The 26,903-nt window shown below is 40.3% G+C and overlaps 1 protein-coding gene across 2 annotated transcripts in view; it reads left to right on the forward strand.

Annotated features, from left to right (window-relative positions):
• CHRDL1 (chordin like 1) overlaps positions 1-26,903 on the forward strand; it is a 133,905-nt gene that overhangs the window by 83,768 nt on the left and 23,234 nt on the right. For both annotated transcript variants that reach the window (XM_068249607.1, XM_068249605.1), the window contains one exon: positions 21,536-21,603. In XM_068249607.1, coding sequence (XP_068105708.1) covers positions 21,536-21,603 — 68 coding nt within the window. The remainder of the gene's footprint in view (positions 1-21,535; positions 21,604-26,903) is intronic.

Raw genomic sequence — 26,903 nt, forward strand, 5'->3', positions numbered from 1 at the left:
TATTGGTCCTGTACTCATAATAATCACTTCTACAGATGCTTTGAATAGTAGTAATCATTAACAAACTGTTCCCCATCCCCTTCTTGCACCTCTGACACTGTGGTTGTCCTTAGCAGGTCTTGATGCGCCATATCAATTGTTATGTATAGAGTGTTTGGGGGGGCCCTATGTAAAACTTGCATCGGGGCCCACAGCTCCTTAGCTACGCCACTGCCCAGAGCCCTTGTCCATTCCATGGACAAGGGGCTCTTCCCCACCTCCGATGCACAGGAGGAGGTGGGGGCCACCGATGCCTTTGGGGGAGGAGTTCATGGTGACATCCAGGGGTCCCCTTTGACAAACAGAGCCCCGGATGCCAACTCTCTACCCAGGTGAAATTGGTATAAGGGTACTTTCAGTGTTTGCCATAGGCATCATATTACCCAGATACGCCACTGACTGCATGTAGTCTTTGACCTCCCTTCTCTCTGGTCTGCTGCAGCCTACAGCCTGCTGTCTGAAAAACAAACTTAAAAAAAAAAAAACTAAACAAGCATGATTTTATTATCTCATCGGAAGATGTAGTATATGGATTGATTTATTTATTTAAACTGATGCTTTTATTACATCAGAAATCTTCAACATTTATTTTTATACAATGGTTTCTTGATTAGACATGTTTGCAGGTTTATGTGCGTTCTAAGGTATTATGGTTATTTATTTACATGTATTGTAAAAGAACATACAGCATTAGATAAAAAGCTTCCTATTGCTAATAGGTTATTTCTTATAGTGCATATGAGTGTATTTATTTGTTATAAATAGGATGAATCAAACACAATATGTAATCTTTTTAATATCACCCTGTTAGTATTCATCTTTGCAAAGCCAGGAAACGGCAAAAAAAAAAACCTCACGTTTCTCAGTCTTAATTTATTTTACTGCATATGTGAACAAGAACAGATGTACACATCTTTTTGGAAAAATCTTATGGTAACAGCGCTCACAGTAAAGACAATGGATAGTTAAGTATAAGCACTCCTATATATTGTTGCAAGACAAACTGGGTGCTGCTGCCAGAGGTTCCTATGCCACAGATAGGTACACAAGAATTTCCAAGATAATCCAAACCTTCACACTGGTAGTAGTATGTCCAGACAAGTACTCTCCTGTAGACACCCAGTGATCAACAACAAAATAGGGTGACCATCACCACTGTAAGCTGGAGCCAACCTGCTGTGTAGATACTCTAGAGTGCTGGTCTGGATGGACATACGACTAAAGCCTAATACACACAGTACGATTTTCCGTGCGATAGATGGATCCGATAGATAAAATCCGTCATGTCCGATATTGCTCCCGATTGTTTCCGTGCTTGATTTCTTATAGTGATGAATGGAAAAAGATAAGAAAAACGAATGAAGATAAGAGAATCTAGCACAGAATCGAGTGCGGAATCGTGCAGGAAAAACGATCGGGTCGCAAAATAGCACGGAAAATCTTACCGTGTGTACCAAGCATAACAGTTTGAAGGATTGGATTGTTGGCAGTGAGGTTGAGGTTATCTTGGAAATCAATGAAATTCTTGATTACAGATATGATTCCTGGCAACCAATCACTAAGGCATACAAATTAAAATAAAGGGAGAATAGGATTTTTGGTGACTGTGATGCCCTTTTTGGACCTTTGCAAATCCTTATAGTTTGTTACACTTGTCAACAAAGGCTGTACAGTTTATTAGGAATGCAGCCATTTATTTGTTTTGTGTATGTGCCATTGCTATTTAATTTTGTTTATTTGTTTGGTTTTTTCATGTGAACTGAATTAGTAAAGGCACTTAATTATGATCCTTGGATACCCATTCATCATTAAACTGTCCTGCTTTTATGTCTTCTCTGCATGTGGGGGAAATAACAGAAATAGGAATGACACAGTTCCTGTCATGAGTTGTGGTTACCAATGTGAATCGTAGACAAGTGCCAAGAGCAAGAAGAGAAAAACGAGGGCATACAAGAGATCCAAAAGTTCAAGCAAAATAAGTGTTATAGTCAGCCACTGAATTCCCAGGGACATTTAGGTGTGAGGCGTTAAAGTGCTGAGCTGTTTTTCTGGAACAACTTCACTTTGTTCATTGCCAATAAACTGGAATTTTATGAGACTTTTTAAGTCCACCACGAAGTTTAGGAAATGCAAATTGCCAAATCTCCTTCCTCTATGATCTCATTTCCAGACATCCACATTGGTGTTATTAAAACTAAATTGAAAAATGCTAAATCACAGTTGCCATCTTTCCTTTATTTCCAGAGGCAGCCACAGATGTTCATTGTGTTGCCTTGGATATGTATTTATTTTGTAATATTATCCAAATATATCATACATGTATGAATTAGCGCAAAAGTGTCATTTGTAGACCGGCTTTGTAGAAATTAAGGAATTAGCTAGTGAGGCAATTAGATGATTATAGTAACTGTCAATTACTACTGGAAGATTCTAGTGACAGTCTCAGATGGGTTAAAGCCGACCTTACACAGGTCAGTTTTTATGACAGGGGAACATACACACATGTGTATAATGATACAGAGGTGCAAAACAGAGTAAAAACAACTTGTTTAAAAATTATAAAAAGGGAGGCAGCGGTGGACATACCTCTCCAATAGAGGACATGAAAATGTCGGTATCAGTTGAAAAAGATGTAGTTGAATACTCCATGGAGCAACAAGTTTTGCAGATGCAATCCTTCTTCATCAGACAATTAAGAGAGCAACTAGATAGGGTCTTCAATAGACCAAGCACCTTTGTAATTGTAGACCCTATCGAGTTGCTCTCTTAATTGCCTGATGAAACAGGATTTCATCTGAAAATGTGTTGAACCATTGTGTAAATCAAGTTTTTCGAACTTATGCTGACATTTTCTTGTCTTCTATTGGGGAGGTAAGTCTGCCTGCCTTTTTATAATTTTTAAATAAGTTGTTTTTTTTCTGTTTGGCACCTTTATATATTTGTACAGTATTACGATTATCCACCCTTGGTGGAGGGGTGTTTCTCCCCTTTCCTATCTACAGAGAGCAACTTCTTAACCTGAGTAGGGTCAGGTCTTAGCTTCCACCTGCCTTAACATTTGTTGCCTTAGCGGTAACCTGTGTTTGTGAGTATACATCTTATATTTACAACTGATTGCTAATTTTCCATAACATACTACACCATCAGGGGCTCTCAGTTTTTCCACTCTAAAGAACACATGAGGTTGGTTGAGAAGCACTAATTTAAGCTAGTTTAAGCAGTGGGTGAAAGACATACTTTTGTGTAGGTTTCTCAAAACACTCATTGTGCTGCTCATTCAGGACTACGCATGTTATGCACTGGCTGAAGATTCCAGGATAATCTGAAAAAAGCTGGCTTGATTATATCTCATTCCCCACTCCAGTCACATATTTCTCAATCTTTACAAGTGTGCCCCTCCTTTTCTGATCAACAGCCAATCATGTGCTTGCTTTAGTGTCATTTTTCTTTGCTCTAAAATTGCCTGATCTCATTTCTGTATACAGTGAGATTACACAGGCTGAGTTGCAGATTGTGTCAACCCCTTCCTTCCCCAGTAAGCTGCTTCCATTGACAGGCTGTCACCATTTCACCTGGGATTTTTGACTGCATAAGTAGACACGGGAGATTCTGTTGTAATTTGTGTGCATCTCAGAACAGAGCCAATTAAGTGTAGTTGCTGATGAGATTGACACAGCTTGGCTGCCTAAAAGTTGCTACAAAATTTGCATCAAGCATAAAAATTAGCATCTCGATAGCTTAGTGCTGCTGTCCCTGTGACAAAGATAAGACTCAGTTCCTCATGTGTGGAGAATATTTTTGCTTTTCACAAATATCATCAATTATAGCTAGAGTTTCATTTGCAAGTTAGCCATGTACCAATGACAGCTGTAAGCAGGACAAATGCCTCAGGAAACCATCAGCTATTCTCTGGGATCCGTATTATTGATTCTCGATGCCATAATGTTATGGAAAATGTCAAGATGGTACCTAAATGTAAGTAGCAGCCATACGGGTACTTCCAAATGGAATAGGGTCAACTTTGGAGCACTTATTTGGCTCTGTGGTCCCATAGTATTGCCAAAGAATATTTCAAAATTGTGCCTACTGGCAAGAAAGATGCACTGAGATCACTATGTCTCTGGGGGCCCTATGTGTACTGCTCCTGTATGCCTGTGTTCAACGTATGGGCTGCTCAATTCAAGGTCAAAATATGTAGTATTCTGAAGGCTCTGAATCAAAGGAAAACTGAAGTCAAGAGGGAATGTGCAGGTTGCCATTAAAAGAAAAAAAAAGGAAAATATGTAATTTTTTGGGCTTTTGTAAAGCAAGAAGGAAATACTAAAAATCCCCATGTAATGCTGGGGGTCATACTTTCTGACCACAAGGCTGAGAGCTGGAAAATGGAAGGGGCTACACAGGCTGCCCAGAGCAACTGCAGCTCTGGGCTTCCGATATCGCTACCAATAAAACAGAATGGCAGTGCAGTGCGATGTGTGCTGCCTTAGTTCGCACTGTGCTGCCTTAGCGATAGCAAGTATTCAGACAGGTACAAGACAGGATTATAGATTGGAGCGTAACTAGTAGCAACCGCAGCTCACAGTCACGTCTACAGAAGCAGAGAAAGCTGGCTAACAACAGTCACCAGCAAGCATCCACCCAGGCAAGACTACAGGATAGAACATAACTAATAGCAACTGCAGCCTGTAGTTACATTCCCAGAAACTAGAGTAGCAGGAATACTACCAGTCACCAACATAGTGATGGCAGAATCCAAGCTATCTGGATAATGGACTTCACTGATCCACCGCAGATGCAGCGAACGTCCATCAAGCATGGAACTAGGCAATACACAATGATAAGAAAAATAACAAGCAGATCAACTAACGGATAAATATATATTAGCAAGTCTGCATATATATTTATCAAGAACTAGCTAAAGCACAAGTAATAAGGTCGCATAGAACTACAATAACAGAACTATACAGAGTAACAAGGTGCCTAGTAGATCAGCGTATTGACCACTATGACGGGCGGGTATGAAAATGGGAGGCAGACCTTTATGCTGGCATCAGCCAGTGGATGCAGGTATGCAAATCTCCACACAGCTGAATAGTAATCACTCAATCCTGAGCTGGCTTGATTACCATTTGCTAGCTGGCTGTGAATGCAAAGGACCCCCACAAGAAATACATGCAGTATTATGTAACAGCATGCATGCAGGAAATCCAGGGCTATCTGGCCACAGCTCAGCTGCAACAAGCAATTGGTGGAATGATGACAGCATCCTGAGCTGCCCAGAACTGCAGAGCGATTGCAAATGACAATGAGACCCATTGCAAATGCACAACCGAATGCAGGCAGATAAGCCAGAACTGTCCGTTTGCAGCTCCACTGCAAAGGACAGAATACACTACAGGAGGGATCCTTACACCACACTAGGCAATGTATTAGTCCAAGACCTGTCAGATTTTTACAATCACACAGCAACATAGGAAAAAACTAATTTAAGGTGCCTTTTACTCTGGGAGAAATGTACTTCTGATAAAAATGTATTTTACAATTTTTTGCACTAGTGCTTCTTTAAAGGCATTGTATTGTTGTTAAAATAATATTTATGCATATGCTTGTTTAATAAACACAGCACCATTTTCTGTCATTTTTTTAAATTCATTTTTGTTTTAAATATATGTGGCATTTTTCACTAAAGACAAATTCTAGGTAAAAAAAATCCCAGAAAGGAGTTAGACCTTTTTGTTCGGTTTTATTAACCACTTCAGGATCACAGGTTTTTTCCCGTAAAAAAAAAAAATCACATTTCAGCGCTCCTCCTATTCATTCAGCGATAACTTTATTGTTACTTATCACACTGAAATGAGAGTGGATTACTGCAGATTTCTACATGCAAAGTAACAAGCTGCTATCCGGTGAGTGGATTCAAGAGGGGGGAACGTTGTTTCTATTCCCACTGGTGAAGGCACATCCCCCTGGAGTGCAGCACGAGCTGGAAATTGCATTATGTCCAAACAGTGCGCCAAACAGTGCTGAGCACTATGTGCGCTCTCTGTATTCTGCTTTTATTATAGGGGTCATATCTCTGCTGGAGATTAGGACTAAGTATGCACAGCAAGTGACTTGTGAAATTGTATATTGATTGGAGTGAGGTGACTCTGAAATTAGCTGCGATCCCCTATTGAGTATTTACTTTGTTTTCTGTGGAGTGCAGTTGAATTAATCAAATTGTAAATTTACTTTCAATAGGATTTATTGTGAATGGCTTTCACGAGTCACGACAAACAAAATGGCTAAAGAACACTCTGACATGTCCTTAACAAGTACAAATCAGTGGTAGATAGAGTATACTGAATGTGAGAGAAAGAAATCTATTAAATTAATTTAGGGGATCTCAAAGATATAGGCATTCTGGGTTCATGTAACTATACTAGTAGTGCATATGCATTTTGGTTGATGAATTGGTTGTACAATAATCCTTCACAACCAATACTATCTTTAAAATTATCAATGAATTACCGTAATAATGAATTATGTTCTGTTATTAAGGAATACTGCCCTTTATATTGGTTAGTTAAATATTGCTGTACCGGTTTATGTGGTTGCCTAAGACAACAGAAGCAAATTCTTTACATTGGTAGGAGTTATGCTCTGTAAAAATAATATTATTTATTATTATTATATTTGCAAAATAAAAGTAGCAGGGAAAACCACTTAGGATTTTTATAGAATATTACATTATCTATTTCACTATAAGCCAAGCTGTGAACAGGTATGACAACGTAATTTATTCCTATGTGTGCGTAGCTGCCCAGCAGGTAACTCCTTCTCTACTTGCCCTTGCTGTTTATCTGCAATCCATCTACCTAAGCAAGTATTCCTTTTTTTCAAATTCATACTCACATTTTCATTGTAATATTACTGTGCTGTTATAAGTTGGCAACACTTATCTTCTTACAACACCTTCTTGAAATTATTTGTTACAGTTATTGATTATTAATTGTATTTATTTTGCATTTATATAATGCTGACATCTGCAACTATTTACAGAGTATATACTGTATATAAAGTGGGATGCGAAAGTTTGGACAACTTTGTTAATCGTCATGATTTTCCTGATTTTCCTGTTTCCTGTTGGTTGCTATGATAAAAAATGTCAGTTAAATATATAATATAGGAGACACACACAGTGATATTTGAGAAGGGAAATTAAGTTTATTGGATTTACAAAAAGTGCGCAATAATTGTTTAAATAAAATTAGGCAGGTGCATAAATGTGGGCACTGTTGTGATTTTATTGATTCCAAAACATTTAGAACTAATTATTGCAACTCAAATGGGCTTGGTAAGCTCAGTGACCCCTGACCTACATACATAGGTGAATCCAATTATGAGAAAGAGTATTTAAGGGGGTCAGTTGTAAGTTTCCCTCCTCTTTTAATTTTCTCTGAAGAGTAGCAACATGGGGGTCTCAAAACATCTCGCAAATGACCTGAAGACAAAGATTGTTCACTATCATTGTTTAGGGGAAGGATACAGAAAGCTGAGATTTCAGCTGTCTGTTTCCACAGTTAGGAACATATTGAGGAAATGGAAGACCACAGGCTCAGTTCAAGTTAAGGCTTGAAGTGGCAGACCAAGAAAAATCTCTTGTAAACAGAAGCGACGAATGGTGAGAACAGTCAGAGTCAACCCACAGATCAGCACCAAAGACCTACAACATCATCTTGCTGCAGATGGAGTCACTGTGCATCGTTTAACCATTCGGCGCACTTTACACAAGGAGATGCTGTATGCAAGCGTGATGCAGAGGAAGCCTTTTCTCCGCCCACAGCATAAACAGAGACGCTTGAGGTATGCTAAAGCACATTTGGACAAGCCAGCTCCATTTTGGAATAAGGTGCTGTGGACTTATGAAACTAAAATTGAGTTATTCAGGCATAACAAGGGGCGTTGTGCATGGAGGAAAAATAACACAGCATTCCAAGACAAACACCTGCTACCTACAGTAAAATATGGTGGTGGTTCCATCATGCTTTGGGGCTGTGTGGCCATTGCAGGGACTGGGAATCTTGTCAAAGTTGAGGGACGCATGGATTCCACTCAATATCAGCAGGTTCTGGTGACCAATGTCCAGGAATCAGTGACAAAGCTGAAGCTGTGCCAGGGCTGGATCTTTCAACAAGACAACGACCCTAAACACTGCTCAAAATCCACTAAGGCATTCATGCAGAGGAATATATATATATATAAAATTGAAAATCTGTGGTGTGAGTTAAAGAGAGCTGTCCATGCTCGGAAGCTATCAAACCTGAATTAACTAGAGATGTTTTGTAAGGAGGAATGGTCCAAAATACCTTCAACCAGAATCCAGACTCTCATTGGAACCTACAGTAAGCGTTTAGAGGCTGTAATTTCTGCAAAAGGAGGATCTACTAAATACTGTTTATTTATTTTTTGTGGTGCCCAAAGTTATGCACCTGCCGAATTTTGTTTAAACAATTATTGCACGCTTTCTGTAAATCCAATAAATTCATTTCACTTCTCAAATATGTGTGTCTTCTATATGATATATTTAACTGACATTTTTTATCGTAACAACCAACGATTTTTACAGGAAAATTATGATGATTAACAAGGTTGCTGTCATGATCGCTGCTGCAGCAGGTGCTGCTGGCAGTAGTAGTGCTGCAGCTCAGGCAGTTCTGATCTCTTTCCATGCAAGCTGCATAGCTTTGTCTGCCTTTCCCTGCTGTCAGCTTGTGACTGATTATCATTCACCTGTGTGGGAATCTGCATGTCTGCTCCCATTGGATGACCTCAGTATAAAGATCTGCTTCCTGCAGGACTCCTCGGGCTATCATAGCTTCAGTTTAAGCCTGTCTTGCTGTTGCTTCAGCCCCTGATCGTGTTTTTTGTTCTCAGATACTTTGCTGGTCTTGCATCATATATTGGTGGTTCATTGCCAATATATATGCATACCAGCACGTTTATTATTTTCTTTGTATTCGTGTTACGTTGATACATTAGTGTCGCTGATTTATACATACACGAACTGTTTATATCCTGTGTTCAGTTAGTCAGCTTTCCAGCACGTTTTGGTAGTTTGCGCGTATCGTGATCACCCGTGCTGAGTTAGTTATCCTGCTCCTGGTTCTGTTTGTGGATTGCGTTCATCTCTGCGAAGAGATAACGAACCCTTCTGAATCCTGTTCTGTTACCGTTTGTGGATTGCGTTCATCTCTGCGAAGAGATAGCGAATCCTTCTGAGTCCTGTTCCCTGTATTGCTCCAGTCCTAGTCAGTGTTCCTGCTTATGTCATATATCGGTTCATTGCCGATATATACATATGTTAGTCAGACGTTACAAATAGTTTCATTGATAGCTGTAATTGTAATACGCTAGGAAAACATACTTTTTGTATATTTGTCTGTGTTACGTTCATCTATCTTGATCCTGCTATTTCCTGACTATCCTGTCCTGTCTTTGTGAGGCACGCCATCGCTGCAACGCATTGCTGCCTCATTCCAGTCTGTCTTGTTGTGGACGCTTGCTGTCACTAAGTAGCGGCTAGCTAGCAAGCGTTCATTCTGTCTACCTGTCCTGATCTCCTCAGTTCTGGTTTATGCGCTCAGCGCTACCTTGCGCTGAAACGTTATCGCAAAAGTATTGTTTGTGGCTGTCGGATCTGCACCGGCTCTGTGCGCCACAATCTCGTATTGGAGTCAGTCCTCCCCTCCACTATACTAGGGATAGCCTGTTTCCTTGTGCTAGTGTGTGTACCTCCTTCACGTCAGCTCATGCGTTGCATGCTGACTGTGGAGAATACACCACCAAGCCTAACAGTTGCCCAAACCTTCGCATCCCACTGTATATATATATATATATATATATATATATATATATATATGTATATGTATATATATATATATATATATATATATATATATATATATATATATATATATATATATATATATATATATATACAGGGAGTGCAGAATTATTAGGTAAATGAGTTTTTGTCTTGCATGTTGTCTTACTCCAAGCTGTATAGGCTCGAAAGCCTACTACCAATTAAGCATATTAGGTGATGTGCATCTCTGTAATGAGAAGGGGTGTGGTCTAATGACATCAACACCCTATATCAGGTGTGCATAATTATTAGGCAACTTCCTTTCCTTTGGCAAAATGGGTCAAAAAAAGGACTTGACAGGCTCAGAAAAGTCAAAAATAGTGAGATATCTTGCAGAGGGATGCAGCACTCTTAAAATTGCAAAGCTTCTGAAGCGTGATCAACGAACAATCAAGCGTTTCATTCAAAATAGTCAACAGGGTCGCAAGCGTGTGGAAAAACCAAGGCGCAAAATAACTGCCCATAAACTGAGAAAAGTCAAGCGTGCAGCTGCCAAGATGCCACTTGCCACCAGTTTGGCCATATTTCAGAGCTGCAACATCACTGGAGTGTCCAAAAGCATAGGGTGTGCAATACTCAGAGACATGGCCAAGGTAAGAAAGGCTGAAAGACGACCACCACTTAACAAGACACACAAGCTGAAACGTCAAGACTGGGCCAAGAAATATCTCAAGACTGATTTTTCTATGGTTTTATGGGCTGATGAAATGAGAGTGAGTCTTGATGGGCCAGATGGATAGGCCCATGGCTGGATTGGTAAAGGGCAGAGAGCTCCATTCCGACTCAGACGCCAGCAAGGTGGAGGTGGAGTACTGGTTTGGGCTGGTATCATCAAAGATGAGCTTGTGGGGCCTTTTCGGGTTGAGGATGGAGTCAAGCTCAACTCCCAGTCCTACTGCCAGTTTCTGGAAGACACCTTCTTCAAGCAGTGGTACAGGAAGAAGTCTGCATGCGTGGCTGGCAAGAAAGGGTATAAAAGAAGAAAAACTAATGACATGGCCTCCTTGTTCACCAGATATGAACCCCATTGAGAACCTGTGGTCCATCATAAAATGTGAGATTTACAAGGAGGGAAACTAGTACACCTCTCTGAACAGTGTCTGGGAGGCTGTGGTTGCTGCTGCACGCAATGTTGATGGTGAGCAGATCAAAACACTGACAGAATCCATGGATGGCAGGCTTTTGAGTGTCCTTGCAAAGAAATGTGGCTATATTGGTCACTGATTTGTTTTTGTTTTGTTTTTGAATGTCAGAAATGTATATTTGTGAATGTTGAGATGTTATATTGGTTTTACTGGTGAAAATAAATAATTGAAATGGGTATATATTTGTTTTTTGTTAAGTTGCCTAATAATTATGCACGGTAATAGTCACCTGCAACCTGCAAACACAGATATCCCCCTAAAATAGCTAAAACTAAAAACAAACTAAAAACTACTTTCAAAAATATTCAGCTTTGATATTGATGGGTTTTTTGGGTTCATTGAGAACATGGTTGTTGTTCAATAATAAAATTATTCCTCAAAAACACAACTTGCCTAATAATTCTGCACTCCCTGTATATATATATATATATATATATATATATATATATATATATATATATATATATATATATATATATATATATATATATATATATAGTCTTGTCACTACCTGTCCTTCAGAGAAGCTCACAATTGAATCCCTACTATAGTCAAAACATCCATTATAGTCTAAGACCAATTTTGGGAGGAAGCTCGTTACCTTATTTTTAGGTTTTTGGGAGTAAACTGGAATGCCCTGAGGGAGCTCATACAGACACAGTTTCAAGAGGAACTCCAGTGAAAATAATGTATTAAAAAAGTGCTTCATTTTTACAATAATTATGTATAAATTATTTAGTCAGTGTTTGCCCATTGTAAAATGTTTCCTCTCCCTGATTTACTTTCTGACATTTATCATATGGCAACATCTTTAATGCTGGCAGGTGATGTCACTGGAAGGAGATGCTGCTTGCTTTTTTGGCAGTTGGAAACAGCTGCTATTTCCCCCAATGCAACAAGGCTCCCACAGTGTGACGTCAGGACCTTAGAGCTGTGAGGCGCTGACATCACACTGTGGGAGGGGTTTTACCACAAAATCAGCCATACAGAGCCCCCCGATGATCCGTTTGAGAAAAGTAATAGATTTCTCATGGGAAAGGGGGTATCAGCTACTGATTGGGATGAAGTTTAATTCTTGGTTATGGTTTCTCTTTAATATGTAAAGTCCATACATAATTCCAAACTGGAGACGTAGTGCTGCCAGGCGAGAATGCTATTTGATACTAAGTACAGCCGCAAACAGGTAGTGCCCTGACATACAAACCTTGAAGCACAGAATTCCAAAGTGAGAGAGCTATGTATTACAGCACCCTACTAACATGTACCTTAATAATATAAAATTTGTCAAAACTGTCTAAAAATACATTTTTATTTATTTTAGTTTAACCACTTAAGGACCACAGTCTTTTCGCCCCAGAGCTTTTTTTCCATTCAGACCACTGCAGCTTTAACGGTTTATTGCTCGGTCATACAACCTACTATCTAAATTAATTTTGCCTCCTTTTCTTGCCACTAATACAGCTTTCTTTTGGTGCTATTTGATTGCTGCTGCGAGTTTTAGTTTTTATTATATTCATCAAAAAATACATGAATTTTGTCAAAAAAAAAGGATTTTTTTTACTTTCTGAGATAAAATTTGTCAAATAAAGTAAAATTTCTGTATACATTTATGTCCAAATTTATTGTGCTACATGTCTTTGATTAAAAAAAACAAACATTCTGTGTATATTTATTGGTTTGGGTAAAAGTTATAGCGTTTACAAACTATGGTGCCAAAAGTGAATTTTCCCATTTTGAAGCATCTCTGACTTCTCTGAGCACCTGTCAGGTGTCATGAGGTGCTAAAATTCCAGGATAGTATAAATACCCCCCAAATGGCCCCATTTTGGAAAGAAGACATCCCAAAGTATTCACTGAGAGGCATGGTGAGTTCATAGAAGATTTTATTTTTTGTCACAAGTTAGCGGAAAATGACACTTTGAGACAAAAAAAAAAAAGTTTCCATTTCTGCTAACTTATGACAAAAAATAAAGGAATCTGCCACGGACTCACCATGCCCCTCTCTGAATACCGTGAAGTGTCTACTTTCCAAAATGGGGTCATTTGTGGGGTGTGTTTACTGTCCTGGCATTTTGGGGGGTGCTAAATTGTAAGCACCCCTGTAAAGCCTAAAGGTGCTCATTGGACTTTGGGCCCCTTAGCGCAGTTAGGCTGCAAAAAAGTGCCACACATGTGGTATTGCCGTACTCAGGAGAAGTAGTATAATGTGTTTTGGGGTGTATTTTTACACATACCCATGCTGGGTGGGAGAAATATCTCTGTAAAAGACAATGTTTTGAGTTTTTTTACACACAATTGTCCATTTACAGTGAGATTTCTCCCACCCAGCATGGGTATGTGTAAAAATACACCCCAAAACACATTATACTACTTCTCCTGAGTACAAAGATACCACATGTGTGGCACTTTTTTAGCACCCTAACTGCGCTAAGGGGCCCAAAGTCCAATGAGTACCTTTAGGATTTCACAGGTCACTACTACTCCTCCCGGTTTAGGGCCCCTAAAATGCCAGGGCAGTTTAGGAACCCCACAAGTGACCCCATTTTAGAAAGGCAACACCACAAGGTATTCTGTTAGTTAGTATGGTGAGTTCATAGAAGTTTTTTTTTTTGTCACAAGTTAGTAGAAAATGACACTTTGTGAAAAAAAAAACCCAATAAAAATCAATTTCCGCTAACTTTTGACAAAAAATAAAATCTTCTATGAACTCGTCATACACCTACCGGAATACCTTGGGGTGTCTTTTTTCTAAAATGGGGTCACTTGTGGGGTTCCTTATCTGCCCTGGCATTTTAGGGGACCAAAACCGTGAGTAGTCTGGAAACCAAATTCCTCAAAATGAGTGTTCAGGGGTATAAGCATCTGCAAATTTTGATGACAGGTGGTCTATGAGGGGGCGAATTTTGAGGAACCGGTCATAAGCAGGGGGGCCTCTTAGATGACAGGTTGTATTGGCACTGAAGTGCAGGAAGCGCAGGATGTTCTCAAATCGTTCTGGGGAGGATCTGAGAGTGTGGGGGGTGATCAGGAGCCCCCAGGGGACAGTTTAGGACCTAATCATAAAAATAGTGTTGACAGATAGTGACAGGGAGTGATTGATGGGTGATTAGGGGGTGATTGGGTGCAAACAGGGGTCTGAGGGGTGGGCATAGGGGGGTCTGAGGGGTGCTGTGGGCGATCAGAGGGAAGGGGGGGGGCAGATCAGTGTGCTTGGGTGCTTACCTTGGTGGCTGCAGCCTGCCCTGGTGGTCCCTTGATCACTGGGACCACCAGGGCAGGAGGCAGCCTGTATAATACGCTTTGTATACATTACAAAGCGTATTATACACTTTGTATGCGGCGATCGGGCGGCTAGTAACCCGTCGGCGCTTCCGAACGGCCGGAGGGTTACTGCGCAAGGGGGGCGGAGCCTGTCACCGGCGGCTGATTGCGTCATGCATGACGCGATCGCCGCATAACCACGGCCGCCGCTGCCGTCGGCTGTGGGCGGTCGGCAAGTGGTTAAGTAAAAATGTTTTTGTACTTCTTTATTCTTAAATACGTTGTAAAGAAGACCTCAGAGTATTTTAATAACTGGGGCAGTTTATTAGACATAAAGAAGAATGATAATAACCTGTAATAGACATACTGTAATAATTTATTCAGTATAACCATTTTTACTTTGATTATCTATACTAGTTTTAGCATCATAAATGCTTCTGATATTTATATATTGCTTTAAATTGGTATGGAACCCTGCCCTCCCAGGAATGTTTTGCCTAGGCTGTGATGCCGTGCACCTTTCTTCCTCCCTGGGGACTCTGGGAGATCATCGAATCACGTCACAGAGGAAATAAAAACATTCCACAGTGATTCACCTTGCCAGCAGTTGAGATGCTGGCATCTGTAATACATTTATAATACTATATCAGAGTGAGGTAAGGCTTTACAATTGGCAAACATTGACTAAATTATTTACAATTTAATATTGCAAAACTAAGCAGTTAAACTTCCGCTTTAAACTATGACGAAAAGTTAGTAACTGTTTCCAGGAATGGTTGTGAATCAAAAATGTATACCCACAATCATATCCCCTGGAAGGGGGGTAAATACCATGAAGCCCCTTTATTAAAGGTGGTTTCCAAATTCCACCAAAATTCACCCCATGACCTACCACACGTTCCTCCCCCACACCAGGGGCCATATGCAATTCACTTTTCCATCTGAGTTTTCTCCTAAGAGATCATTTTTCATCTTTGAATTAAAATAATTTCCAACACTTTTCCACAAAAAAAAAGTACTAAAAAGTAGGTGAAAAGGTAATATCAAAATTATTTTGAGTATTTTCTTGCTCTCTGGTGGCTTAAAAAGCGTTTTATTGACAAGTTTAAAAATATCGGGGACTAGATAGTGACAATATACTCTGTACAGCGCTGCGTTGATATGTCGGTGCTATATTAATACTTAAATAGATAAATATCACCTGGTCCTAGGAGAAAACTCAGGTGAAAAAGTGAATTGCATATGGTCCCAGATATGGAAATAAGCCCTTTTGTCCTCGACATTAGACAAGGGTTCTTGGCAAGGAGTGGAAGTTAGCTGTGTATATTTTTGTTACATTTCATAAAAATGTTAGAAAAAATTAAAAATGTAAGTTAAACAAAGAAAGGTGTCATGCTGAACTGAAGAATGCCTTCTCACTGGTAGAGCAAGTGGATGGTTCTGTGTTCATCTGATATCAGACAAGAGACCGCTGGTACTATAATGACGGAATCCCGACCAATCGCCACGCAAACTCACTGCAATCGCCATCACCGGGGCACGCCGGGATCCTCCTGACATCCACTCTGCCTTTCTCTATGACGGCAAAGTCATGTGAGCCGGTCAGGATCCGCTTTCATTGGCTCCTGACCACGTCTATCAATGTAAGCCAATGGGAGCGGCTTACATTGATAGACACTGCCAGGAGCCAATGAAATCGGCTCCTGACCGACTCACATGGCTCTGCCGTCATAGAGACAGGCAGAGCCAGTCAGCTGCAGCGGGAGACGTCGGGTTTGAGCGGCGCGATCGGCGGGGAGCGACGGAAATGGCGAATGTACGCTGCGGCGGTGATTGAAATCTATGCCCTGCCAGCCAGGAGCCCACCAAAACAGGGCGTAGATTTCAATCACTGCAGTCCTTAAGTAGGTAAAGAAGGAGATGGGAGGGAACAGGGTCAGCCAATCTTTCTCTGTTTGCCCAGATTCAGCCCAACCCACCACCTCTCCTGCTTAGATAACTCTTTTTGTTCACCGCAGCTCAGCAAAGTCCCTGTTTCTGCTCAGTATACAGAAAAGAATTAAACTCTCCGTACGCAAGTGACTTTATAAAATGGTTGATAAATGATAAATAGCAAGAATGTTTATAACAACAGGCAGGGAAGGGTAATGAGAGTTATGCTTTAAAACTTCCATAAAATAGCCAGGAACCTCTTGGAGGATTACAACTAACCAGTGGCTTTTATAAGTGGAAAGTAATCAAGTTTCTTTAAAAAGGAAAACTGCAGAGCATCACCAGCAATACAGCTATTGTTCTAATCCGAAAAGCTCCCAGTCCATTAACTAGTTGGCCGCAACTTAATAATTTTCCCTTTTCTTTGTTTTCACATTGAAGACTTTTCTGCTCTCTTTCTAAATTTAGCATCTCCTTATGACCTTTTCCAAGTGTCAGCAAACACTTTTACTTTATATGGAGAATAAGAAAAAGAAATCATGCTAAGTCACAATGAACAATTAGAGCCTGACTATGCTGATAGATGTCTGGGATACTGGCCAAAGAAATACTCGCTGTTAAAGAAAAGAAAAGCTAAACACATTGGAAGTGAAAGTAATAAAATACTGAGCTAGTGTTCAGAAGAAAACAAATGTGCACAGAAGTCAGTAAAATATTTGCTAACAAGAGTGTAAAAATAATAATATATATTAATGATTACAGACTAAAATAAATGACCGATATAATAGATGTTCCTAGGCCTCATGCCAAAAGTATATACAGTATTCAGTAAAATCTAGAAATGCATCTCCATTTACAACAACGTAAGGATGCTGTTGCTGTGTAAAATTTAAAACAAACCTGAAACAAAAAAAATATGTTCTGCTGATGTTGTATTTCTTAGCTGTACTACACATGCAATTCATTATATTGTAAGTTTATTTTTACTTCAGGTTTGCTTTTAGTGATCTATAAGAATGTCTACAATTACAAGACTTTACCTGGAGAGCTATTGTGTGCCGGGTCGTGGAGCACTGCATTGCTGGTTGGGCCTCCGCATTTCCTGTGACTGGTCACTTGCCCATCTGCCCACCTGTTCTCTCTACTCTACCACTGATCTCCTTTCACCCCAATTCAGAGGAACAGGAAAGCATTGTAATCTGCATACTTACTTGATCTTTCATGAGAGTCTCCAGTCACCTCAGTTCCTGTATCTACCCCAATTCTGAGATGTGCAGAGAGCAGGGATAGTAGTGAACGTAAGAGAAGGTAGAGGCATCAGGCCAGGTAATTGTGCAGGTTTCCACTCTCCTCTGTGGCTCTGCATTGGGGCAGTGGGCCTATTCTTGTTATGTTGGTGATACTATGGTAGTAGATGAAACATAATGGAATATTATAGGCATATTTGTTATGGGAAATATTATATGAGTTCTTGTTATAGCACCTATTTGTTCTCAGTATCATTAGCCTATGTAACATATTCAGTTAGTAGGCATTTATCTGGAAATGGTCAAGTCAATTAACCCTTTTCACACCCACCCACAAATACTAATTCAAACATAATGATAAAGAGCCACTATCCTTACAACTAATTAAAACACAGAGGTACAGTATAAGTTTGCAAAACAATGCATTATTTTTGCATAGTCACATATGCTGCACAGAGGAACACTTAAGTAAGATGGAGGTGCAAAAGGGGGTGTGGCCATTCAAACAGAAGAGTCAATTAACACTTTTCACACTTGCACAAATACAGTATACTCATTCAAACATGATGATTAGGAACAGCTAATTAAAAAACTGAGGTTTTATTTTTCAGAACAATGCGTGTCCTGACTATAGCCCTAAAAAATGCATAATGCAGCATGCAAGCATACAAGCTGCAAGCATCAACCTATCTTAACAGATTGGGAGCACTAGAAGTATCTTATAAACATAAGAGTAATTGTGTATTGACATTACATAGGTTAACGATACTACAGTAAGAACAAATAGGCAGAAGTATTACCAGCATAAAAGCTCAATATGTCTTCACAAGAACTTCATGCTTTGATTGTAATCTTGTGTTATTACTGTGTGGAAAAGAAAGCTTACAGTTCACAGTGGCACTAAAAAATGGTCCGGTCACAGATTGTAACGTAACGGAACCTAACGGATGTGAACGGATCAAATGTTTACCTATGGATCTGTGCACATTGATCAGTATTGACGGAACAGTTCTGTACACACCACTGAATGCATCACAAGTTTGGTGCTGCAGCAATTTTTCTGGACAGCAGAGTCCAGTGGAACGAAGGCTGAAGCACTTCATGGGAGGCAATGAGAAACAGATCTTGTGAACACACTAGCCTGCCTGCAAAATCTACTTTGGTTATGGGGGTCTGGAGGGGAGGGGGGGGGGAGGCGGAAGGGACGGAACCGAACCAACTGAACCGAAACGGATCTGTTTGAAGGGAAATTGTATCGTTTTTCACGGATCCATTTACCTGAAAGTGCCAGTGTGAACCGGCCTTACTGGTTAAATAAAAAATAATTTATGTAGTGACTTATACTTTACTTAATATTTATCTCAGTACAATATTGACTGCATATGCCTGATATTCAAAAAGACATTGAAAGAATTAATTACTACTCTGTATATAATTTACAATCCAGAAAATCTACATGAATACAATCCAAGTAGATATGTAAACAATGACATTTTCATACACTGTCAGAAAGCATCACTATAGTATTGATATTCATTGGACATAGACTCCCTTTATGGAAGTTAGAAATCAACATTATTCTAATTTGAAATATGTTTTAGAGTACAGAATATTTTCAAAAGAACAAGCTAGTTTTAGTTATTCTGGCAGAAGTGTATAAATTGTTTTGAAATCAGACTGATGCTTTCCGTGTCTAAGCACAAAAACAGCTAAAATTAAGAACAAACAGTTCAGGGAGGACATAACTTCGCTCACTGGGCCTGATTTACTACTCTTGCCCTGGGCTAAAGATAATAGAAAAACATAAGTAATCTCCCAATCATACGTGCATTTATTATGCTTGCTATTAGGGGGGAACATTTTGCAACGCTAACATGGATTATATTGGTGTATAGTAAAGGTTACTGAAATGTTAGTATATTACTGGTTGTGTTGCAGTTGCCTGCATGCAACTGTATTCATGAAATTAAAGAGGAACTCCAGTGAAAATAATGTAATAAAAAAAGTGCTTCATTTTTACAATAATTATGTATGCATGATTTAGTCAGTGTTTGCTCATTGTAAAATCTTTCCTCTCCCAGATTCACATTCTGACATGTATTACATGGTGACATTGTTACTGTGGGCAGGTTATGTAGCTGTTTCTAGCTGTTCTGGCTTTAACAGACAGCTGTAAACAGCCATTTCCTGTCTGTGAACATTGTTACATTGTGGCAGTTTGCCCAGAGTACCTCGGTACTCAGAGCTTCTAGTGGGAGGGGTTTCAGCACAAAATCAGTCATACAGCGCCCCCTGATGGTCTGTTTGTGAAATGCAATAGATTTGTCATGTAAAAGGGGGTATCAGCTACTGATTGGGATAAAGTTAAATTCTTGGTCGGAGTTTCTCTTTAAGTTCTCAATGTGGGTGCCTGCATGGGACTACAATTGCACAACCAATTAATCATTTATTTATCATTTCATCATCTGATGGTCCAGTATGGCTCAGACAAGGGTTGTACAATTGTTTCACCCGAAGGCATAGAATTTTTAATAAATCAACACCAAGCCAGCTTTGCAGGATTATTTATGATCTCCAATGATTTCAACCCTGGTGCAGAAGCCGAGAAAGTGGGTTGAGGAGAAAATGTGTTTACTTTGATAGAGAACTGATTAAGAGACAGAAGCCAAATATTGTTAGTAAATGGATCATAGTCAAATTGGTAAACTGTTAGGAGTGGGGTCCTGCAATGGTCAGGACTAAGTCCAATCCTTTTCAATCTATCTATTAATAATCTGTTAATGATCTAGTGGATGGCATACAGAGTAATGTTGCCATCTTTGCAGATTATACAAAAATATGCAGACATATCAACACAAAGCAGGATTGTGGCATATTACAACAGGATCTTGACATTATGGCCAATTGAGCAGGTATATGGTGGATGAAATTTAATGTTTATATGTTATAAATGTTGCATGTACCAATGGTAGAGCACCATATAAAATAAATAGCATACAGATGGGCATATTAGATTTGGAGGAGGATTTGAGATTGAGAACACTGATTGATTAAAGTTAAGCAACTTTACTCAATGCCAAGCTAAAGCTAAAATTCTGAGATGTTTAATATGGGAATTAAAATAATGAGATGCTGTTATACTACTACCGCTGTATAAATAACTCGTGAGGCCACATCAGGAGTATGAGATACAGTTTTTAGGCACCACACTATAGGAAGGACATTAACATTTTATAACAGGTACGAAGACAAGCAACTAAATTGAGTGGGATGGAAAGTCTCACTTACCAAGAAAGGTTGGATGAACTGAGTTTATTTAGCTTAGGCAAAAAAACATTGTTAGCTGTCATTGTTTTTGTTGTCTTCTTCACATTCAGATATAATGCCACTTTGAGACTCTGTTCTGTGTGAGGGTAGTGTTAGGTGTAGTGGCAGTGGGGTTAGTGTTGGGTGTAGTGACAGTGAAGTTAGTGTGGTGTAGTAGCAGTGAGGTTACGTATCAGGTGCAGTGGTAGTGAGGTTAGTGTTAGGTGCAGCAATAGTAGATGGAGTGGTAGTGAGGTTAGTGTTAGCAGCAATGAGGTTAGTGTTAGGTGTACGGTAGTAGAAGGGTTAGTGTGAGTGGAGAAATTAGGAGAGGAGTTTCACATGAGCATAAAGTGTGAAATAGATTAACACTATCGACTACCACTCACACCAACTCACTAGCAAATAAACTAAATGTACTCTGGCAGCCTTTATATTCCTCTTACTTCAAGTTCCCTTTAAAAGTCCAGCAAGCTGTAGCTTTCATGCCTACATCCCAGCATTCTTTGGCAGTCTTTAGTGTGGAATTACAAGTTCCAGCATAGCCCGGCAACTTTCATTGTGGAACTACAGGACTGAATATATATTATCTCTGTCTACCGCAGCTGTATATGCGGACGTGTGGAAACAAAACTTCTATGAGTTATTTCTGTTCTAAACTGTGTGATGTGATGTTTGTTCTCTTGTTTTTTATTCAGGAGATGGAATGATATCCTGGGAACACCATGAGCCAGACACCTTTCGACAACCTGCTAACAGAGAAGCAGTAAGTGCTGTCTAATCCCTCTTCTAGGGCCAAATATGCTACCAATTCATACTTCATATACATAATGTCACAACGATTGTTTCTCAACACATATGTGAGGTTTAGTAGAGTAAAGGTACATTGGCTCAAACCAACCCACGTACGCTGTGAGCAGGACACAGGCGTGCCAAAGCGAAGTTCCAAGGGAAAAGGAAGGCGTCCAATCTGTATTAGCACAAAACTGCAGACAATCAACAGCTGATAGTTCACTCACATTGGAGTAAAGGTAACTACTTAGTCACAGCTAAAGATATAGTGGTCTATACAGGTAAATAAGGGCATGTGAGCTCAGGGACGGATCGGGGGGGGGGGGGGTGCAGGCGGGTCTCTTGCCCCAGGCACAGTTTGTTGAATTCTTAAAAAGGCGGCAAAATGAATGGCAGTTTAGGCGTCAAAACCTGACCTTTAGCCGCCAAAACCTGACCTTGCCCCAGGCGCAACTTGGTCTAGATCTGTTCCTGTGTGAGCTCCACCTCCTGGGAGGGATTTAACCTTATTTAAAAATAAAAACATAAAATATTGCAAGCAATTAAACAAACATAGAAACAGACACACAAATCCGAGACATACCAGTATTAAAAAATATATATACACATGTTTGCTGGCAGTTATGTGGCTTAACACTGACCTGCACACATACTGGAAGAGCGTAGTATGGATACAGAGGCGACAAAAGGATAAAAGTATCTAAAAAGTTTAATTAAAACATGAGGAGGCAGTGGTGGACTTACCTTCTCCAAGCAGACACAAAAATTGCCAATGTGTTTGTCAAATACAACAAGTTTATTTACATAATCTGGGGGACAATGCAACGAGTTTCGCAGGTTTGATCCCGCTTCATCAGGCAATAACAGTGGAGCAATAGCATATATGGTCTGTAGAAGAGCCAGGCACCTCTGTCGGCATACACTTCACACACACACTGTGAAACACATGTGATATGTTTGGATTGTATGGATTGTACAGTGAGATTACTGTTCCCATCCCATCTGATCTATAAAGTTATACTTGATCCCTGGAGTTACCCTCGAGCCTCTGGAATTCCTCTGGAGTTAACTTTAGGTCAGCATAACATATTTGTTCCATTGCAGTTCCACCTTTATCTTGCTCTAGCTGGTTTTATCTGTTTTTTTTTGCACAGTATGCTTTCATTCTTCATGAAGTCTGAAAATATACTGTTCACTGCCTGGGCATGGGGTGCCCACGCTCAGCTGTGTTGTATTGCACAGAAGCAGATATCAAAGGTTTGTACTGAGATAAGGGCCTACGACAGCGACTGTATATGCGTTTGTGTGTGTTATGGTTTAGGAGGTATAACTGGGTTGGGAAAACACCTGGACTCCGGAACTTTTCTGCTGAGACCAACAGACATGTTGGATTGGGTCGCCAGGTGTTTTCCCCTACGGAGGATTGACGGAGTCTCCTCTTCCTTGGGTGATGATGATACAACAACTGGTAACAGTGTTGATGCATGCTTACTTATAATCACTAACCCTTAAACTATGATTCTGCAAATACATTCTTAAAGATACATTTACATTTATCACAGAATTATAGAACAATAAATACTATCATTGTTTGTATTATTCAATATTGCCTATATTTCTTTTTAACCTACTATCAATAGTGTGCGCTTTGTAGCAGGGTAAACCCTATGTTTGGGGGCAAAAACACACACATGCACACACAGACACACACAGACACCATTAATTGCATATTTAGTACTAATGGTAAATACCACATCAGTAACACAGGATAGAGTCTCATATTTAATTTGCAGTATAAGGGCTTGATTTCTAGGACTGAATTCTTCGGTGCAGCCAAGACAGCCTTACATAAAATCTGCTTTTTACAGCTGTATGACAAACAAAATACTACCTTTTTTTGAACGTAGCAGTATTTCCTCAACCAGAGAGTGATTGGACCTATTTACTTTTCTGTTCACCTTTCCAGAGAGCCCTGGCTGAATTTTGCTTTTTGACTGACACGTCTGCATAGATAAAAGCACTCGTTTTTCATGCTTTCCAATACAAAATTAATAGCAGGGGGACCTCAGTCAAATTATTAGTAGGACTAATACACTGTGTACCAATGTTTATCTCATCATGGCCCATGTCAGTTAGAGTACACTATAAATACTGGCACTCTCACTCACTTCTATGGCTGGTGTAAGTTCTCCTTGACGTAAGACTCTCATGTCTCTTTGGTTGCTTCATGACTATGGGACATGTGATATGTGACTATGAGACACTTCACAGATCTTCTTCCCTCTGACCTCAGTAGTCATAGCCTCCAGTTAACCACTTAAGGACCACAGGCTTACACCCCCGCTAGTGACCCGGCTATTTTTTTTTTACAAATTGTTGGTCTGCAGCTTTAATGCCTTGCTGCAGAGCCACACAACTGAGCACACAAATGAATCACCCCCTTTTCTGCCCATCAACAGAGCATTCTGTTGGTGGTTTTGATCCCTGCTGCAGTGTTTGTTTATTTTTTTGTTTATTTGTAATTTTTTTTATAAATGTGTATATTTTTGTTTTTATTTCTTTACTCTCCCTCCCTCCCCCCGCCAGCCAATCACAATGATCAGCTCTCATAGGCATCAGCCTATAAGAGCAGATCACTCTCTGAGCCTCTCCAGGAGAGAGCCGAGAGGCACGGCTGTCCCAATACAGCGCTGCCATAGATCACAGCCCTGTACAATGTAAATAGACGGAGCCGTCTAACAGCCTAATAGCAGCTTGTTGTTGTTAGACTGTCACTCAAGAGGGGAGGCGTGCGAATCCCCTGCAAATCCCTTTCGGCGTTAGGCGGTCCTGGGGCTGTCACCTTCCCGACGACTATCGGCGTTAGGCGGTCGGGAAGGAGTTAAGTAATTCTGTGTTAAAACTAGGTAAGAACAGGATTCCAGCTAACATGGAGGATATAACATGGAGGATAGGTTTTAGAGGACCCTTAAAACAAGACAAGACACAGAACATTTATGTTGCGCTTTTCTCCTGGCTGACTCAAAGCACTTGAGGTGCCCAAGGTTTCTTTACTAAATAGGTTCTAGCTAACTGAACAGGAAGGGCTGGTCTCCTGTGTCAGAGGCAAAGCACTTAACCAGTACTCTATCCAGCCACTAAAACAGGGACAAAGTCATGACTGCAACCTTTTTCACTCCCATGCACGATTGCAGGACTTCACTAGGGCTGCCCCCACTCTCTGGAACTCGCTCCCACCATCCATCAGACTCTCCCCCACCTTTAATACCTTCAAACAAGCCCTCAAAGCTCACCTTTTCATGCTTGCATACCCCCCTACACCAGCACAATAATACGTTCTGTTGGACACGCTCTCAACAGATGCACCTATTGCCTCCACCTCCACTCTTTAGATTGTAAGCCTCTGGCAGGGCTCTCCTCCCCAGTGTTTCCAACACTGTATTGTTATGAAATCATTTGCATGATCTTGTTTTTTTGTGACTTTTCTGTGTGTCCTACCTTGTATGTTAACCCATGTATCTATTGTGCAGTGCTGCATAATATGTTGGTGCTTTATAAATACATTAATAATAATACTGAGTACTATAGAATATAAGCAAAATGTGTAAAATGTAACTTCATCTTTAACTTTCTGGCAAACTGAAAACCATAGGGCACGGTGAAAACGTACACTTTAAATATGCCTTTTTTAACATTCATCATGGTTATACTGCCTTTTAAAGTCATGACAAAAGAAATCCAGGCCAAAGATTTTGGGAATTTTTTTGGAAATAGAAGAGTGAAGAGACTTGGCTGCTTGTTTCACTGATTGGAAAATGCTGCTCACATTGCCACAGGTAGAGCCGTCTCAAACCATTTTGGCATGTTGAAAGCTCTTTATAGGTATCTTAAACATAATATTTGAAATTAGAATTGCGGCAAGTGTCTAGCTGTCATAGGGTCCCACCGTTGCAGCTCTTTGCCGACCACTGGCAGGAAGTGGGCCCCAACCATTATAGTTTTCTGTGTTTTAAGTATTGTTCTGATTGTGCCAGGGCTGAATTCACCATACGGCACTGTAGGCGTATGCCTACAGGTGCCTGATATTGGAAAGGCGCCTCACTCCCCTTCCAGAGTACCTCCCTCCTTCCCTATGCAGAGTCCCGAGCAGAGTGTAAATGAGAGGCTACTCACCCAGCTCTCTGCTTTCCTCTGATCAGATCTCCTTTCAATCAGGGGCACCTCTAGCTACCTAATACCTAGAGGAACCTCTAGCTACTTAGTATTTGTTATGTTTTGCATGGAGTTTGTGTGCTGCACCTGGAGCAAACAGAAACCAACGCACAAACCCGCAACCAGGCAGAGATGTCACTGTTTAGGAAAAGACTGACAAAACCAGGAATAAATGAATAAGAATTTATTATTAAATGAAAATAAAGTAATGCTGTGCATTAACCTCATGCATGGAAACAATCAGCATTGACTTGCAGGCAATGTATTCTACACACATACATGTACTGCAACCAAATAATACAGGTAGATACATACAATAAGCATACAAAAAGGTATGAAAATCAGGGTTTATACAAGGACCTCTCTGCATAAAGCGAGTTATGCAGAGTAGGTCCAGTGTATAGAACTGTGTGCACATGGAGTCACGGACCCTGGATCCAGAATAGTAAGCACAATATATATATATATATATAAATGCAGGATAAACAATCGAGGAGGAGACACACGGATAGTCAGCAAGCATAGGTCATACACAGGAGATCAAACAGTACAGTAATCGCTAGGCAAAGAATAGTCGGTAATACAAAGCACAAGGTCAAACCAGGAGATCAATAGAGCAGGGAATAAAGGAACAATATAACCAGGAACAGGGAACTCAGGGCAGGATGGCTAGAACCAGGAACAAAGAGCTAGCAAGTTCTGAGTGTTCAGGTGTGGCTTAAATGCCATGCTGAAAGGTCATGTGATAGTCCAGGCCAGAGATATCCAGAAAGTCCACCCTCTGCTGGTGGGCAGAGGAAAGTTCAGGCTGCAAATTCATAGAGGCTGGTGACATCTGCTGGTGAAGCAGAGGTAGTACATGCAGGAATTTACCAGCAGATTGTAACAGTATTAGGTAGCAAGAGGTACACTCAGTATTAAGGGACACCTGTGGCTACCTACAACAGGCAGGGGAAGTAAGGGAGAAGTGACAGCTGGGCCAGCCAGCACATTTGCAGTGTGGTTCAGTGGGGGTTTGTAGGTTCGGTTCGTGGAGGGGGAAGTCTAGGGTGACAGTACATC

The sequence above is a fragment of the Hyperolius riggenbachi genome, chromosome 8 (genome assembly GCF_040937935.1).
Source record: "Hyperolius riggenbachi isolate aHypRig1 chromosome 8, aHypRig1.pri, whole genome shotgun sequence".
NCBI classification, from domain to species: domain Eukaryota; kingdom Metazoa; phylum Chordata; class Amphibia; order Anura; family Hyperoliidae; genus Hyperolius; species Hyperolius riggenbachi.